The sequence below is a fragment of the Cladophialophora yegresii genome (assembly GCF_000585515.1).
Source record: "Cladophialophora yegresii CBS 114405 chromosome Unknown aczIN-supercont1.3, whole genome shotgun sequence".
In the NCBI taxonomy this organism is placed as follows: domain Eukaryota; kingdom Fungi; phylum Ascomycota; class Eurotiomycetes; order Chaetothyriales; family Herpotrichiellaceae; genus Cladophialophora; species Cladophialophora yegresii.
The window spans coordinates 3,941,459-3,959,165 of record NW_006913047.1 but is presented as its reverse complement, the minus strand read 5'-3'; the positions used below and the strand labels follow the sequence as shown (position 1 = coordinate 3,959,165).

Here is a 17,707-nt window from a genome sequence, read left to right as displayed (position 1 = left end):
CGAGGCGGAGTCATTCGGAGCAGGCAGTGGCGGTGGACAATCCATTATGTGACTATAGACTTTCGCCTTCGCGTACTGTATTATTGCGATGCTTCAGCAGAATGGGTTTGCTATCCACGTTATCGTATCTGGTGTCCGCTCACGTGCTTCTCCCAGACTCTTCTCCCAGCCGGATAATCTTCGGAAGTGATTCCCCCGCTGACGCGGTCGCGTTCAGGATCGCGTTCGTGTTGCAACACGTGTTTTTGCAGCATGCGCCCTTCCTGCCTTGCGATCCAGCGTTAACAAGACACAACAATGAGCAAGTCTTGACACGGATACAGCACTGAGTGAACAAGATGCCTGATAGACCTCCATTTCCAGGCCGCCCTGCGCAACCACCGGGTCCTACCTTTCTACAGTATTCCCCAGACGGCCAGCGACTGATCGTAGCCGGCATTGGCGACTTCGCCCGCTCCTTTCGCACGAACGACAATGAAGAGCCCGACTTGTTACCTTCGACCCGTGTCGAGACACTTGCTATTGCTTCCGGGGTACGATATTGCCTAACATAAGTAGCTTGCGTGGCTGTTGACATTTTCAGAATGACTACGTGATCCTTGGATGCGAAGATGGCACAGTATGCGAGTATGCCGTCCCATCTGGCGACTTGAAGCACATCCTTGTCAGGACCGGCCTCCCTGTCAGAGATGTTGCCCTTTCTCCCGATGAACAATGGGTGGCTGTGTGCAGCGAGTACGTCAAGCTCCCCAGTATGCGAGAGCCGTCCCTGACTATTCCAGTGAACTGGAAATCAAAGTGGTGAATCGAAGTGATCTGGAACAAATCACAATCCTGCGCGATCAGCCGAAGCCGATCAAACACCTAACATACGAACCATCCGGCAAATATCTCGCCGCGTCCTGCACCAACGGTGTCATCTACATCTACTCTATGTCCGCCGAGCCTGTTCTATACCGTACAGTAGATGGAATAATCCCTCCCCTGGAAAATGCAGACCCGGCAACTTCACGATGCGTATGGCATCCCGATGGAAGGGCTTTTGCCTGTGCAACTGCGACAAGGGACATTCAGGTTGTATCCATTGAGGACGGAGCACACCAGCGAGTATTTTCTGGGGAGCACAGCAGCGCAATCACCTCGTTGGCCTGGTCACCGAATGGCGCCCTGCTGGCCTCTTCAGACTCAGACTACTTGGTTATTTGGGACACCAAAACACAAAAGATGCTGAGACGCTTCAACTACACAGATATACTGAATATTGCGTGGCAAAACCATGGCGAGAACATCTTTAACTGGACCACTTCTGGTGGCGAGGTCTTTATTATCCCAAATTTTCTCAAAGAGGAGGCACATATCAAACTTCTCAAAGGGCCGAAGGTTGGGGCACCATTCTTCCATGATCCCCTGCTCGATCGATCCGCGGCTGTCAATGGCCGAAAACCGTTGGTGAATGGCCATGCCAAACGAGCACACACGCCCGACAGTTTAGACGAGCTGCTGGGACCCGAAGAGGAGTTCGACTGGATCGAAGACGACGATGGAGCTGGCTACATCAATGAGAACGGCAAAAGAACGAATGCTCACATGGGAAATGGCATTAGTCACATTGCTAAGCGAAACAAACAAGACGCCTGGCAACCCCAAATACACGAACCCTTTCAGCCGGGGGCGACGCCCTGGAGAGGCAATCGCAAATATCTCTGCTTGAACTTGATCGGCTTCGTCTGGACTGTCGATCAGGATACCCACAACACGGTGACCGCCGAGTTTTATGATCGAGAAATGTATCGAGACTTTCACTTCACGGACCCCTTCCTATACGACAAAGCCTGTTTGAACGAGACGGGCACCCTTTTTTCAAGTCCCGCCAAAAATGGTCAGCCTGCAGTAATTTTCTACCGTCCTCACGAGACTTGGACTGCTCGGTCGGACTGTCGAATTAGCTTGCCGGACGGCGAAGAACCGACCTGTCTTGCCCTCAGCAGCCGGTACATTGTGGCTGTCACGAACAAGAACTACGTCCGAGTCTGGACATTGTTCGGCACGCCTGCGCGGCTATGGCGCATGAAGAGCTCTCCTGCTGTGACATGTGCTGCGTGGGGTGACTTTGTTATGACTGTAGGAAACGGCCCTGTGGGTGCCGATGGAAGTACACAGCTGACATACAGCATTGACAACGTTCGAGAAGACGAAAGCTGTCAAAACGAAGACGTCTTGGCTCTGAGCACCGTCCCGCCAGATTCCGAAGCGGAAGAGGTCAGCTTGAAGACTCTGTTCTGGAGCGATGCTGGTGATCCATGCATATACGATAGCAGTGGGGTGCTCCTGACACTCATGCACTGGCGGACAATGGGACAAGCGAAATGGGTACCTCTTCTCGACACCAGACTACTCGACCGTCTCAAGGATGGCAAGAAGGAAGAGACATACTGGCCTGTCGCGGTAGCCGATAACAAATTCCACTGCATCATCTTAAAGGGCGGCGACAAGAGCCCATACTTCCCGCGCCCTCTGCTTACAGAATTCGACTTCAACATTCCAGTCTGTCGCCAATTGACGAAGAAGAAACAACCAGGCGAAGACGATGAGGAGGAAGAAGAGAACGCCGCGGTAGCGACTAGACTGGAGGAGTCGTACGTCCGCTCTTCCGTACTCCTAGGTCTGCTGGATGACCTAGTCCAAGGGATGGGCGAACGAGCGGGCCATTCACAGAAAGCCGAACTCATGAGGCGAGAGGTCGAGGTGGACAAGATCCTGCTGCAGCTCTTGGCTGTCGAGTGTCGTGAGGGCGAAGAACGCGGCATGAAAGCTCTCGAGATTGTCAGGCTGCTGAGAGATCCCAGCGGCAAGATGCTCGAGGCAGCCGCCAAGGTCGCTGGACGATGGGGACGAACCGTGCTGGAGGACAAGATTAGAGAGATTGCGGAGCGGCGATTGATGGGCCTCGAGGAGGAGCAGTCTTGAGGGAAGCAGCGCAGTGGTCTTCGCGTCATCTCAATGCCATATACCTTTGGGCTGGATAAAGCAAGGAAATGCATCACTTGCGCTCCTGGACACGCAGGCACTTTCCTTCAATTTCAGCACCAGATGAACCTGCTAGAGCCAGGACCCGAAGCCGATCCATGCTATTCAACAAGGCACAAGCGCGCTTCAACCCACAGTCAACGAGGGAAAGTGTATTTGCTTTAAGCATCACCCCTCGGCCTCGTCCACGGAAACGTTCGAAAGATCCTCCAGACGAGAAGAGTCTACCTAGGGTCGTTGGGAGATCGAAGTTGAAGTTGATAGATTTCTATCGACTGCTCGGGACTGCAGGCCCATGGGTGACCAGCTAGAGTCTTCAGCGGCGGTTTGCCATGCAGATTGCTGTATTGTGGCTGGCCTCACAGACGTAATCTTTGTTCAAGGGCAGGAAGTCTCTCCTCCGTCCCCAGCCAGGCAGTATGCCAGTCAGACGCTCACCAGATGCTTGCACCGTTGGATGTCGGTTACAGAGCAGCGTGTATGGCACTTGGCTACTATAATGGCCCACAAACGCTCATCTCCAGAATAAACAGCACACAGAGGCACTGGTTGATCTCGTCCTCTACGATTATAATTTACTACATACCAACGGAAGAACATGACATACTACATACCGGGCAAGAACGAAGCGAGAACCCCGTCCAAGACCAAGGTTCCATGTACTTCATGACGCTAGGCTGCGGTGTGCTGGTGTTATCCCGCCTCATACATAGCTATCAACACCAAATTGGGTGATGTCGAGGCCGAGGCTGTGAATGAAAAGGGGGCTCTTTACCTTGGCTTGTTACTGACGGTCTGTCGGTAAAAATGATTTCGAAACGTGCTCCGTATTAAATCATGTCGAAGGTGGACTGCACCACTGGCTGAGGTGTACAGTATGCATATGTCCGAGAGCGACGTGAAGAATTGGGGTACCAAAGTGTTGACTGTCCTGGAAAGAAGTGGCAATGATAGTATTGTGCTGGGCCACAGGAATGCTAATATTATTCTAACACGAGCGAATAGCAATGTCTTTTCATTGCCAGCACGCTGCGGTGGTCCAGGTCGTCGTTCAATGCGCAATCTAGCGAGTTGAAAGGGTCGAGACTTCTGCTCCATTGGTCCCAATAACGTTTTACCAGATCTTAATATGTATGGTGTAATTATAGACTGGACCTTGGCTCAATGAACTCAGCAAACGCCACGAGCAAGAGTTGCACAATATGTCAGCACCCCACGAGATGATTCCTTTCCCTGTATATATACGGAATACTGTCCAAGGCATCTTCCCACAGGTCCAGTGCTAGCGCCCACATTGAACAAATCATGATTCAAGACTTAGTATGCAGTGTCCACCTACATGTACACCAAGAGGAAGACCTCTGCCTCAACCTGGCTCGTGCTGATCCGAGTTCCGCAGATCTCATCCCTCAGGGTGGCGTCGGTATCAGGATATCCGGCTCTCATACGGCCATCCGCCCATCGGCTTGCGTCGGAGCATACACTGTGGCCTGCGCTTGTATTATCGCCTCTTCCTCTGGGGCCAGGCGAACGAGGGCGCCTCGTCCCGCACCACCTTGTCGAGTCGTGAGCCATCTGGAATCGAGGCCCGTCCACGTCCACGTCCACGTCCACACCCACGCCAAGGAGATCGCCTCTGCTGCAGCATCTGGCACGGGATTCCTTCTGTCGGCTGGTACTCAGCATCGCACATGCGTGTACGGCAGTCGTTGTGTCCGTAACATCTCAGCCGCTCAACGAGGGCAAGCAAGGAAGTGTCATCATTTAGGCATGACCTGAGAAGCTCGTGTCGCATGTCTTCCGAGGTCCGTCTGGTTGTTTTTCTCTTCTGGGATGGACGACGCCAGGACTCAGCGGTCATTCTCACCGAACAGTCCTGGGGCCACTCCCGAGATAGGTAGGCAGGACGCATTCATGGCTCACTCACCGTTGTTCCGAATTCCTTGAGCCAGATTGCTCTGCGACTAAAATCAGAGGTGCCATGAAGATGAGGCTGCGTGGTTTCAAGTCGAGTAAGGGTCATCTCTGCTAGACGCGAGGGCATGTGCCGGGGAGAAGGGGGCCGAGCGAGGATCACAGAGGACGTGGGCTCCGAGACTGATGTTATGGGTGGAGGTCAGGCAGTGAGTGACGAAGGATTGCCAAACACAAAGATAGTGGGCTGTTTGTGCACGATCAGTTTCTGGTCTGATCGGGGAGAAGGAGTGATAATCAAAATCCCGAGATGAGGCCGCCTAGTTGAGTTCCAGCGAGGTCAGAGTTTGAAGCCCTGGTCGTATGAAGTCGAACCGACCTCACGTTTATCCTTTGTTGTTTAGACGGTATGTGGTCTTGGCCACGTCTTTGGGGCCTCGTCTTATCATTGATGTCAGTACTCCGTACTTCTCTCAATTCATCTTATCATTCATATCCAATCGAACGTCATGAAGCTTTCTTTTCCACCTTTGGCGCCTTTAATGCCGTAAATACCACCACCGAAACGCCCAGCATGGCACTGCCGCCCATCAGATAAGCCGTCTCACGACCAGCCCACCAGAACAGGCTGCAAAACACAATAGGACCCAACGCTCTGCCGAATTGCCCCCAACTCCTCAAAGCTCCCAGCACCTCTCCTCGATTACTTTCCTTTGCCTCGAAACTTCCGAGACTGTTCAACCCAGTCACAACCGTGGCCGAGGTGACCGCAAGTAGTGCGCCAGCGCAGTACAGACCAGCCGTGTCCTGGATCCGAGAAAGGAGGAAGAACGAGAGTGTGCTTGATACAACTCCGATCTTAACCACGGTGAGTGGAGGCAAGCGTCGTACAACCGATCCTTGGAGAATCGAGGCGACCAGGCCGACAAAGCCCAGTAATCGTCCATTCATTTTCGACGGTGACAAGTGATCCGGGTACAGAACAGAGGTGATCAAAAACGGTAGCGAGAACTCCATTCCGGAAAAGGGCAGGAGGAACAGAAAATGGACGATGTTCAAAACGAGCGGGTTGTTGGTATGCCGGAATGCCCTACTGACCGTTTTCGAGCCATGGGCCTCTCGCTTCGCCGGTCTCGTCTCCGGAAGCTGGAAATATAGGTACAGGGTCTCCAGGACAATCAGAAGCAGTGAGAACCCGGCAGCAGTTGCGAAAGGGTTGGCGATCACGGTCGTGACACTCGCTAAGGCGGCTCCCATGGCTGGTCCGAACGTGAAGGCGACGCTGAAGCAGGCACCCACGAGCGCCATGGTCGATCCTCTCTGCTCATCCGTACTGATGTCCGTGGCAATGGCCGTCGCCAGCTGGACATTCCCCTCACTCAATCCGCCGACGACCCGACTCAGCAGAAAAGTCCGAAAATCGACGGCGAAGCACCATAATGCGACACTGGCAATGTTGCCGCACATGCTCCACAACAGCGCTGTTCGCCTGCCATATTTGTCCGAGGCTCTTCCAATCACGGGGCTGGCAGTGGCCTGCAAGAACGAGAAGAGCGAACCCAGCGCACCTCCAAGCAGGACGATGTCGTATTTCTCGTTGATGGGGACGGCGAAAGAGGACTTGTAGGCGTTCAAGTAGTGGAGAATGCGGTTCAGTGCGGAAGAGGGATGCTTCTCGAGGCTGCGGTAGAACGTGAGGAGCGAGGGGAACAATGGAAGAATGAATGTGAAGGATATCTTGTATCTTGTTAGTCGTGTACGTGACCGTGCCACCGAAGGGCCTTCTTGCTCACCAGGTCAAGAAGAAGCGATATGAACAGCACCCGCAGGATCTTCTTTCTTCTTTCGGGTGTAATGGTTTCCATTCCGTCGATACGCTGCTTAGTAGGAAACGGGGGTTGGCGGCTAAACTGCTGTTGACGAGGACAACTGGAATATAGAAAGAGGCTCACGATGCGACCAGCGCCAAAATTATAATTAGAAATGCCGTATGCAGGAACAATGCGCGAAAGAATGCAAGATCTAGTGAGATGGTGATCAGCTCATGTCATCTCTACGCAGTCGATGTTTGCGAGTGCTTCTCCTTTCAGGTTCGGCGGGGCGCAGGCGACCCGGGCGGCTCGGCATTTCGCCCCTTTTCCTCCGCTCATTGCGACTGTTACGAGTTACGACTATCGGAGCCTCGACTTAGATATGTTGGTCATATATCGTCCTCCATCGGAAGCACCCCTTCCTGCAGCATCTCCCTGCTGATCTCCTCTACGCCCTTCCACACCCTGAGCACATTACCCCCAATAACGCCCGCGACTTGCCCATCACTTAACCCTTGCCGCAACAACTGCTTGACCAGCGCTGGAAACTTGCTCACATCCTCCAAGCCCCGCGGCGTGCTCGGGATGCCATCAAAATCACTCCCAATGCCCACATGCTCAAATCCGATCTTCTTACCAATGTACATTATGTGCTCCGCCACCCATTCAAGGGTCGAATTGGCCGGGTAGAACATCGGCAATCTATCGGGGACAGTCGCGTTGACGCACGAAATGAATTGCGGGACGAAGGTCACCATCACGACAGAGTTCGTTTGCTTAACCAGTGGCAGGATATGGTCCGGGACATTACGCGGATGAGGACAAAGTGCATGCGCCGAGGAGTGCGAGAAGATGACCGGTGCTCGACTACCAGGGAATGACTTGGTTGCGTTGCCTGCAAGGACATCGTGCATGGTTGCCGGGTGCGTATGTGAAAGGTCGATCTGGGTAGCGGTAAGCCTTCCCACATTACCACAGAGATAGAGACTCTGCCTTACCATCATCCCCAACCGATTCATCTCACGAATCAGCTGGGTGCCCAAAAGACTCAATCCACCCCAATAGGGCTTGGCTGGTCGAGCAGCCTCTGGATCGAGGGAGTCATCCAAGACGGTGACTTGCGCTGCGTCCGCGAACGCGTTGTGGCAGTTCCACGTCAACGTCGCATACTTGACGCCTAGCTTGTCAAACAGTCTTAACGTGGATGCATTTCGGCCTACCATATGTAGTCCCTCCAGTCCGATTGGGGACAGCAATTTTCCACCACGCCTGAAGGCAGACAACGCCGAAGTACTGTCGAGACTAGCTGGAGAGAAGATATCTCGACGGGCAGCCTGCAATCGATGAATAACATCCATTTGAGCAAGCGCCTCGATGACCACTAAGCTTCGTTGTCAGGGATTTGCGGTACAGGATTACCAACACCGACAGGAACTCACCAGGAGCGTAGTTCTCATTCGAGAAATCCAAACCATCCTTAGGACAATCAACCCAGCAACTCCAGAAGAATCCGCCCTGTCGGCCTGTTATCATTCGAGGCAAGTCAAAGTGCTCTGGCATGCCGCCATTCTCAAATTTAGATCTGAAGTCACTGCTGTAGATGTGGTTATGGAAGTGGAAACGGACTCTTTCTGCCAGGTCATTATGTCCGTCTGCATACAAGCATGTTTGTTAGTTGGAGCTCGTTCTTTGTCAGTCAAGATCCGAGCATTGTCGTACCTATTAGAGGAGTAAGAGACATGATTTTGACGACTCGCTGATCCAGTGATAGTATCGACGATGGAGCCACCAACAGTAAGAGCAGGTGTGGCTGATAAGTTTCAAGCCTGATAGCCAGGACCAAGACGAGCCCTGCAGCGAGCAAAAGGACTGGTTGCCATCTTGGTCTCTTGTAGCGGTCGTAGCTCTCGTCTGTTGTCCAGCTGGGTTTGGCCTTTTTGTTCACCGCTGACTTGGACATGTTGATCAAGGGTTGGGGGACTTTTGCGAGGATGGTGTACTGGCAATTAGGTGAGGAGAGCTATAATCGACGCCTCCATGATTGAGTCGCTATCATGGGTCATATTGACCCAAGGAAGCAAGGCATGCCTTTACTCGCAACGGTGTTTTGCTGTCCCACCACCATCGCGATCACGATGCGGGCTTACATAAACAGTCTCGACAGTCCAACGCGCTTCAATGTACGAGGTACGACAGTCTCCGCCGCCGGCGTACTCCGAAGCCCTGGTTGCAAGCCAGGATCGCTAGGTGATTGCGTACACACGGAAGCCGCGATCACGCCTTGAGATGTGCGGGAGAACCATAGCAGGAGCGTATCATTTGTTTCACTCGTTGTCACAGGAATTGATCCGAGAAGGAAGCGCCAATATGCCATCCGACTGCATCGCTGGAAGGTTCCAAGGCCGTTCTTGAGGCTCCGATCGCGAGTGCGAAGACTCCGTCCTCACCTGCTGATTCTGGTTAAGGCCTTCGACCGGGCTTCTAGCTTTTCTCTGTCAGAGCCGCTTGACCCACCAGCCCCTGAAGTCGTTGCATGGGTGGGGGGGAGGGGGGGGAGGCCACAACAGCCACGTTGGCAAATTTTCAACCGGATTGCGTCTGATGCCCGACACAGACCGGAATCTGGACAGATCTACATAGTAGGTACGGAGAATTAGCTGATCGAGACTAGCTCTGGCTCGACTGGGAGTTGGCTAGATACAGTACACGCTCGGTAATCTCTCGCGTGAAGGAAGTTCATGAACCTGAAGCATTATCTCCCGCCATTTCGCCGCGCCGTGTCTCATCTCACCATTGACGCCATACACGCAGTACTGTGTAAAGGTCAGCACAAGCTGCCAAACTCTCGTGAATGCGGGATCCTGTGTGAAGCGGAACCCCAAGCGTTGGAGCCACATCTTCGGTACCTCGTACGGGTAAAAAGCTTGTCGAGGCCGCCAGCATCTCTGCGGCTCTCTCCATTCCCCGACCCATCGCAGGACATCTTTCAAAGACAGGTTCCCACATTTGCGTATTTAGTGGCTCTTCCGTGGGGATGGACAAGCCCTGGATGATATCAACATCAGCATGACCGAAACCCGGCGAGGGTGTCAGCCTGCATCTGTTCGAAGCAGGGGCAGACCAGGATGCCCCCGGCAAAATGCAACGAACCCAGATGAACTTTGGAGTGGACCTTCTTCCTGCTCGTCCACTGCTCTTGTGTGAGCGAACCTAACCCACATATACCCTCTTCTTCGCAAGTCACTCTCTTTGTCTTGAGGTGCCATTCTTGATGCCAGCTGCAACTGCAAAGCCGGTTGTGGCTCACCTGGTCGACGATGAGGTACTTCAGGTTGCTGGCGACCCAAATCCTGCTATGCTGTTTGGCATGGACCATCGGTGCGCAAGCCAATTTCAATGATTTGTCCCCATGCACTGTCAGTACCTTGCAGACCTCAATCGGGCGGCTCGAATAACAAAGACGACAGTTATCATGCCTGGTCGACACCTTTTCGACGGCCAACTGCTCGCTCACCAACACTGCATGTCAGTGTCAGAACCACGAGTTGAAGCAATCCACGTCGCACTGCATGTTGAAAAACTGCACCTTGGCAGAATCGATAAGTACGTGCTACCAATATGTTACACTGGCTGGATAACCACTGACCTGTCTGTATCTAGCACTGGGCAAGCTACAAGAACAGGTCTGCGGCCTCAAACCCGAGTCGAGGCAACATACAGTGCTAGTGGTGAATCTGGTGACCGGCTCGCTGGCCATATTCGCCGTCTTCCTCCGCCTGGCTTCCCGGTCTCTCGTATCGAAGCGGATCTGGCCCGACGACATCGTCATCAGTGTTGCTGCAATCCTCGTCATTCCATTCATCGGCATAGGCGCATGGAGTGAGTTAATCCTACCCAACGGGAAGAGAATCGGCTGACGGCTGCGTAGTGGCCATCCATGGTCTCGGGAAACACACGTGGGACAATTCGGTGTGGACGGCGACGAAGATCTTTCAACTATGTATGTCGAACCCCCCTGATGCAGCACGATCCTCCTCGCTGACGGGCACAAGTCTGGGTCGATGAGATCTTCTACATTGTCATCCTCATGCTCACCAAGGTCTCGATCCTGCTCTTCTACACGCGTGTCTTCCCGTCCAGAGGCTTCCAGATCCTCTGCAACACTATGATAGCATTCGTGGTCCTTTCAGGCGTGGTCGTCCTGCTATGCCAGATGCTTCAATGCCTTCCCGTCGCTTTCAACTGGGACAAATCGATCCGCGGCGCCAAGTGCATCAGCATCAACGCCCTGACTTACGGACACGCAGGCATCAACATATTCCAAGACGTCCTCATCCTCGCGCTCCCCATTCCCTGGATCATGCGTCTCAAACTAGAACTGAACCAGAAGATCGGCCTGGTAATCATGTTTCAAGTCGGCGCATTTGCCTGCGTCACCGCGGTTGTCCGGCTACGGTTCATCGCCGAGTTCGGCGGCTCAAACTCGACGGACCCCCTATGGGACAACACCGACACCACGATCTGGACGGCCGCGGAGACAAACTCGGCCATCATCTGCAGCTGTCTCCCCGCCATTCGCGCACTCTACAAGACAAGCCGGAAGGGTATGACGACGAACGCCTCCTCGAACAGGCGGTCTCTGACCGTCTTGTCTTCCAGAGGGAGAGTGGGGGCGGTCTTCTCAAGCAAGTCCAGGTCCCGGTCCTCGCACCCCGACACCATCGAGGAGCATCGCCTGGATCTTGCCGAAGAGTGGGAGCAAAAATACGCAGAAGCTGATCGTCGACACGGGCCGATCACGATCACCCACAAAGATCTTGGCTGCTCCAGTGGCGGCGGCGGCGGCGGCAGGAAAGCATACCTGCCTGATCTGAGGGAGGAACCTGATCTCGAGACGTGCCATTCGGCCGGTAGTTCCGACCATGTTGCGTCGCGGACCCGGCCTACCAGCCCGCATGCTTACTGATGGCTCGTGGATGGGCAAACTACGTAGGAATGCATAGGTCACCTATGGGTTACTTGGGGATAGATAGGTCACGTGTATATCACGTATGCCCTCGTCCATCTCCCTGCCTGTCTGTCTGTCTATTTGTCTGTCTGTCATGACTAGTGCACCCATTCATGGGTAACCAGACCTCATGACGATCGTGCGGTCATGTAATTACCCAAATACAAAACCCAGCCACAGTATTTGCTGCTTGCCGTCACAGTACGCAGTACTCCGTACTGCGCAGCAGTATTGCGTTAATATGCCCTGCTCCACTAAGGGAAAAGACGTAGCTACGGTAGCCACGCAACCCGGGCCCTTGCTACAGGATGGTTATCAGCGACCTTCCGTTGTGTTGTGCGTTGTGTCACATGACGCCACTAAGCCTGATATAGCTAGTGGGAAGGTGCCTCCCACCTGCTAAGGCGTCTGTAACGCTCTCTCTCTCTCTTCTCTCTCTCGATAGTAATTCAGATAGACAACTTGAGGCGCTTGCAGCCCTTGCAGTCATTAAGACTGTCGTCTGACCTCCTCATTCCACTCGTTGGCATCCGTCCTGTTACACATCGTCTTTTCCCGGGCCCATCTCGATCGCGGAGTCGTAGACTCTGTCGTGGAAATCAACCATAAGTTGACGTGCTTGACTTTCATAAGCTTACAGTGACACGAACAAATTCGAAGGCTTATGGTACTGTAAAATCCACGCGTACAGTATCAGTGGAGCGAAGCGACAAGGAGTCGTCTACTGTAGCACACGGGAGCCTTAATTGGGACAAAGCTTCTTTGGAAGCCGTCTCATTGATCGGGCTGCATCTACGGGATGACTAGCTACCAAGGTTCCAAGTATGTACCGCAGTTGATGCGGGAGCGAGGTGATCTTCCCAACTTCCCATATCTGTGGTCGAATTCAGAGTCCGATGCGAGCATTGGCACACATCACATGCATTGTTGAGCCCCTTTGTTCCTCACTTTCGATCCTATTGACCTGGTGAAGGCTAATACCATCCAAGTCTTCCTGCATTGAACAGTCTCAGGGTCAGCGACCAAGACCCGGCTCAGTGTTCGGAGGCCCAATGCTGAGCTCATGGCCGTGACATGATATGCTTCTCCTTGATGGTCGTTGATCGACAAGGCGCACCTGCGAAAATAGAGTCGTCAGTCATCTTTGTGTCTTCCACGAAAGGCATAAACCGACTGGTACCTGATATCATACCTTCCCTGCTTCTGGTGCTTCATTCAATCGCGCTCAATCTTGGCACCAACGTCCATTGTGTCGGCATCACCGAGACCAAGCTTCATCGCCATGCCCGCCAGGGCCTTCTCCTGCTGTGCGACGAGTCTCTTGTGCTGCTCGACGGTCTTGTTCGTCTTGACGAGTTTCTTCTCTAGCTCGGCGATCTTCGTTTCCAACTCAGCGACCAGAGCCTGTCGCGCCGCGTTCTGTTCTTGGAGTCGATCCTTGTCGTTTTCGAGGGTGGCGATTGTCTCTCTCTGGTCGGCGATGCGGAGGTTGGAGTTCCGTTTCTCCACCTCGTACTTTACTTCCAACATCGCGTACTTTGCTTGCATCATGGGTTTGGTTTCGCGCTCACGCACCTTCTCGATGCCACGGCCCTTGCGTCTACCCCAGCCAGGGCCTTTGCCACGAGTGTCACGGGTTTGCCCTTGCGTGTTGCGCGGTTCCGGGTTCTCTGGGTCGTCGAAGCGGAGGTGAGTTCTAGCCACGTTCTGACCTGGGAGAATGGTCTCCTCGGCCCCATCGTCCAGATTGGCGTCGAAGTAGCGGGTGCCTTGTGGGGAGTCCATTGTCAGATCAGCTCGTCGGTCTCTCTTGGAGGAACTGTCGTGAGGTGAACCTGTTAAAGGACAAAAGGCACACTGAAGAGCCACACTGATGGAGAAGATTGCGGGTCAAACGCAAGCTGTCAAGAGGTTGATGTTCGAGATCGAGGTGGTCTGAACGAGCAAGAGGGACAAGGAAGGCAGAAGAAAGGTTTCAGTGATGCCCAGGTAAAGATATCCTCGATCTCAGCGGCATCAACGTGATACGTGCTGGGGCCGGTGACGGTTGATCCGCACTGCGGCTGTATGGGTGCTGATGATCAACGTGCGCGGGAGCCGCGTTAACTGAACTAAAGTGGACGCGGTCGTGTCGAACTGAGATTCCCTGCTTGTAAATGGTCGTTGTCTTGAACATCCTCTGGCCGTCCTGGTTCATATGCTATAGAGTATCTGTGTGCAGCTATCATTGAAGAAGCGACAGCGCAACAGATATCGCTTTGTAGGTCACCGATGCTGTCCCTCATGTGCACGAGTCCTCACTGTTAGGGATACAGGGGGAACTGGCCTTGTAGTCAAAGAACAGCGTGAGCCATGCCATCTGTAGTCTATATCCGGCGATCAAAGACAATGTCAAGGACCGAGTATGGCTTGTGACTCAGGGCCATATCCAGGCTTGAGCTTTGAAATTGCATTGCCCAGGTTGAAAGTTGTCCTTGTGAGCCTAGTCAATGTCAACCCAATACATGACTGCTTTGTGCAAGCGCTGAGTGACAGTTGCGAGACCTAAAAGGCGCCTGGCTCCTTGTGGTTAACTTGTTGTCGCTCAATCTTGGGAGTCTTGTATCACCGTGACCTGGTCAAAAGGCAGCTTGCTAAAGAGTATGCCTGACCACAGAGGGATCCAGAGGGTCGCTAAGACTGCAACCACAAGCCTGTAAAGAAGAGTCATCCAAGCAGTGTCTCTTGGTCCCCTTCGCACCATCTGCCATAATTGACCTCCAGAGGAGCATACTCAAGAAGGGTCTCCAGCAGATGCTCCAGCATCTCCCATGGTAGAGCCCGTCGGCAGTTCTAAGAGTATCGGGGGAGTAATAAACCCGTTAGATGCTCATGTTGCAATAGATGAGCTGCAAGTGATAGAACTGGTATCCACGCTTGATGCCTCATATCGCATCGTGCTGCAAGGTTTAGAGGGTCTAGCTTTACACCGTGATATGGTTGCTCGCCCCGAAGATCACTGTAGATGTTGCGGTGAGCCAAGTTCCGATACTGCCACACCTCGACTTAAGCTGTCACTGCCTAACCTATAAGCAGCAGGTGAAAATAAAGAGTGTAAGCGGTGCGTCGTGGTACTAAAAAGTCCAACCACACCACGACTCGAACAGTAAACCAGCAAAAATCCGTGCCTCCTCTGCGAAGCCGAAGCTCCCGGGAGTTTGCAAACTGGCCGCTGGGGCGATTTCGAATTTTTACCCTATGCCTCATTGCATAAACGCTGTCACAAAGGAGGAACGTTACGCTGACTATGAAGGAGTGACCCCATAGCCAGCATGCTCAGCAGTCGCTGGGAATCCACTTTCGTGGCTGCACTCAGCTCGTGTTCGTAGGTGGCCACGCAGATGCATTGCCCGAAGGCGATCATTTTTTTGGCGTCTTTGGTTTATATCCCATGAATTTTGAGAAAGTGAATGTGGTGGCTTGTGGAGGGCTCCATGTGCAAGTTGTGCCAATCGTGTAGTAGTAGCGGTCAAGGGTGAGGCAGAATCCTGACGCCGGCGGTAGAAGGAGGACGCAGTTGCGGGAGGAAATTGAGTAAGCGGTAGCGAGGCTGAAATTGTCCCGACAAGGACGTTGGTGGTCGTCTACTGTGTCTAGGAATCCAGATGGATTTGAGTTGGAAAGAGTTGGCTGCAGTGAATATAGCTTCCATTCTTGTTGGTACGAGTTCATCAGTCATCAATCGTCGACATCAGTCCATACAGTCTCACCCGCCGCTACCAGCTGCGATAGTCGACTTCGTTCTCCAGTCCTCGAAGCTAGCGGAACTAGTGTCGACCTTGCGCTCAGGGTCCTTACGCTTCTGCTTGTCTTCCCAGTCGCCCTCTTCCTGAGCAATCAAAGCATGAAACTTGCCGCCCTGGCCTCGACCGAAGTAAATTGCTCCCTCTTCTCTCTTGGCAACACATTCTGTGACAAGGACATACTTCACAGAACTGCCGGGCGCCTCAAACATGGCATCTCCAAGAATAGTCTCCATCTCGGTACGAAGAGCACGGGCTCCTGTACCCATGGCAAGGGCATTCGAGGCGACCACGTGGAGGGCCGGCGTGGTGAAGCGGAGCTCGATGCCCGATAGCGAGAAGAGAGTGACATACTGAGCCACCAGCGAGTTACGAGGCTCCGTCAATATGCGTAATAACATGGAATGGGTAAGAGCGGCCAAAGCGGCTGCGGTAGGAATTCGGCCGACAAGCTCGGGGATGAAGCCGTAAGACTGGAGGTCGGCTGGGGTGACCAGGTCTAATGGGTTGAAGTAGTTTGGCTCTGTAGGAGATCCATCCAAAGACGACTGTTCAGGAGCTGGAGCTGGGGTGAAGAAGGGTAAATGTTTCTTATAGAGGGCTTCCTCTTGAGATCCTGGCAGTATAGGGACGGGAGCGGCGGTTGTGGACTTTTGATCGCGGCCGTAAGAGGTCAGATTGAAACTTGAGCGTACGTTAGCACCAAAGCCGATGCTACCCTTCGCCAAGCGGTCCATTATGTGCTTCTGCAGGCCGATAAACGCACCGCTGCAGATGAAGAGAATGTTATCGGTGCGGACGTTGTAGACTTCTCCTTTAGCAGGAGTGGCTGAGGCGCCAGATGGACCAGAAGAGAAGCCAGCACCCAGGGGACTGTTAGTTGGGTAGGTCTGTGACTGGCCACCAGCGCGAGGAGCGTTCCGTTCTGGCTTGGCCTGGATTTGGATCGTCGTGCCTTCGACGATTTTTAAAAGCGCTTGTTGGACACCTTCTCCGGACACGTCTTTTCCATGGCTGACCTTTGCTGTTGCAATCTTGTCGATTTCATCGAGACAAATGATACCTCGTTCGGCCCTCTCGACATCATAATTCGCAGCCGCTAGCAACCGATGCACGCAGACTTCGGCATCTTCGCCAATATATCCGGCCTGAGTGAAGGGTGTACAGTCTGACATGGAAAAGGGTACCGACAGCACCCGCGCAAGTGTCTTGGCCATTAATGTCTTTCCCACGCCACTGGGACCTAGTAGCAATATATTCGATTTCTCCAAAGTGAGAGGACTGGTGTCAACCAAAGGCGAACCACTCGCTCGTGGCCCGAAGCCAGGGCCCGGAGGGCCACCCATACGAATTGTGGGTTGTTGACCAGGGAATTCGCTCTCGACTGGATGTCTCTCTCGTCTTTCCCTCTGTGCCAACAGCTCTTCCTCCTCCTCCTCTCGCCTTTGCAACTCTTGTATCCTCTGGTAATGGTTGAACACCGCAACGCTGAGGACTTTCTTTGCCCTTTCTTGGCCGACAACAAACTGATCGAGGTGCTGCTTCAGCATCTTCGGAGTTAGGCGAGGGGTGCCATAGCTGGAAGCTCCCCCTAGAGGTCCTGAGGTGGGCAGGCCCGGCTCGTAAGTGCCTGTGAAAGGTTGGTTGATAAAGTCCGACCGATGAAATTGTGATGAGGATCGAGCTTGCGAGCTGGTAGATAGTGATCGCTTGCTCAAGGCGACATATGATAAGCGCAGTCGCCGAGGGACTGAGCTTGTAGAGGCAGCCATGGTACTATCGAGCGCAGGGCAGAGGAAGGACGGAACCGCGCTCAATGGCTGCATGGCTACAGTTCATGACAGGTATGGGTCGGTCAGGGAATATAGCCAGACACCGAGATGCCTTTCACAATAGTTGCTCCTATGTTGCTCTGGTCAAGCGCACCTCAAATGGTTTCCCCTCAGTCAAACGCCACACCAGCTCGAGTTTAGCCGATGCTTCACCGACCAAGATTTCGAACTCACTTCATCCGACCAGGACGACCCGGATACGGGCGCTCGGCTTTGACGCCTAAGACACGAACGAATATGATATATCAACTCGAATCAACCACATCGATTGCCGTCTTGCGTGTGGTCTAGTAGAGAAGCGCTGCGTCCTCAGCAATCGAGCTGTTGGTTCTG

General features: G+C 53.4%; 6 protein-coding genes across 6 annotated transcripts; 2 read left to right on the top strand and 4 right to left on the bottom strand.

The window, feature by feature from the left end:
- Positions 1–338: 338 nt before the first annotated feature.
- Positions 339–2,967, top strand: A1O7_05175 (chromosome transmission fidelity protein 4; the record flags this gene model as incomplete). Its single annotated transcript, XM_007759185.1, has 3 exons — positions 339–533; positions 584–735; positions 783–2,967. 3 exons carry the CDS (start codon positions 339–341, stop codon positions 2,965–2,967), a joined length of 2,532 nt encoding a protein of 843 aa, XP_007757375.1.
- A 2,481-nt stretch (positions 2,968–5,448) lies between these two features.
- Positions 5,449–6,806, bottom strand: A1O7_05174 (uncharacterized protein; the record flags this gene model as incomplete). The annotated part of the gene is made up of 2 exons (XM_007759184.1): positions 5,449–6,678; positions 6,735–6,806. The coding sequence occupies 2 exons, from the start codon at positions 6,804–6,806 to the stop codon at positions 5,449–5,451; spliced, it is 1,302 nt and encodes a 433-aa protein (XP_007757374.1).
- Positions 6,807–7,141: 335 nt separating this feature from the next.
- Positions 7,142–8,712, bottom strand: A1O7_05173 (membrane dipeptidase; the record flags this gene model as incomplete). Its single annotated transcript, XM_007759183.1, has 4 exons — positions 7,142–7,696; positions 7,751–8,133; positions 8,192–8,404; positions 8,472–8,712. 4 exons carry the CDS (start codon positions 8,710–8,712, stop codon positions 7,142–7,144), a joined length of 1,392 nt encoding a protein of 463 aa, XP_007757373.1.
- Positions 8,713–10,321: 1,609 nt separating this feature from the next.
- On the top strand, positions 10,322–11,718 carry A1O7_05172 (uncharacterized protein; the record flags this gene model as incomplete). The annotated part of the gene is made up of 4 exons (XM_007759182.1): positions 10,322–10,355; positions 10,413–10,631; positions 10,681–10,752; positions 10,805–11,718. 4 exons carry the CDS (start codon positions 10,322–10,324, stop codon positions 11,716–11,718), a joined length of 1,239 nt encoding a protein of 412 aa, XP_007757372.1.
- Positions 11,719–12,975: 1,257 nt separating this feature from the next.
- On the bottom strand, positions 12,976–13,545 carry A1O7_05171 (uncharacterized protein; the record flags this gene model as incomplete). The annotated part of the gene is made up of 1 exon (XM_007759181.1): positions 12,976–13,545. One exon carries the CDS (start codon positions 13,543–13,545, stop codon positions 12,976–12,978), a length of 570 nt encoding a protein of 189 aa, XP_007757371.1.
- Positions 13,546–15,505: 1,960 nt separating this feature from the next.
- A1O7_05170 (ATP-dependent Clp protease ATP-binding subunit ClpX) lies at positions 15,506–17,314 on the bottom strand (the record flags this gene model as incomplete). The annotated part of the gene is made up of 1 exon (XM_007759180.1): positions 15,506–17,314. One exon carries the CDS (start codon positions 17,312–17,314, stop codon positions 15,506–15,508), a length of 1,809 nt encoding a protein of 602 aa, XP_007757370.1.
- Between the last annotated feature and the right edge of the window lie 393 nt (positions 17,315–17,707).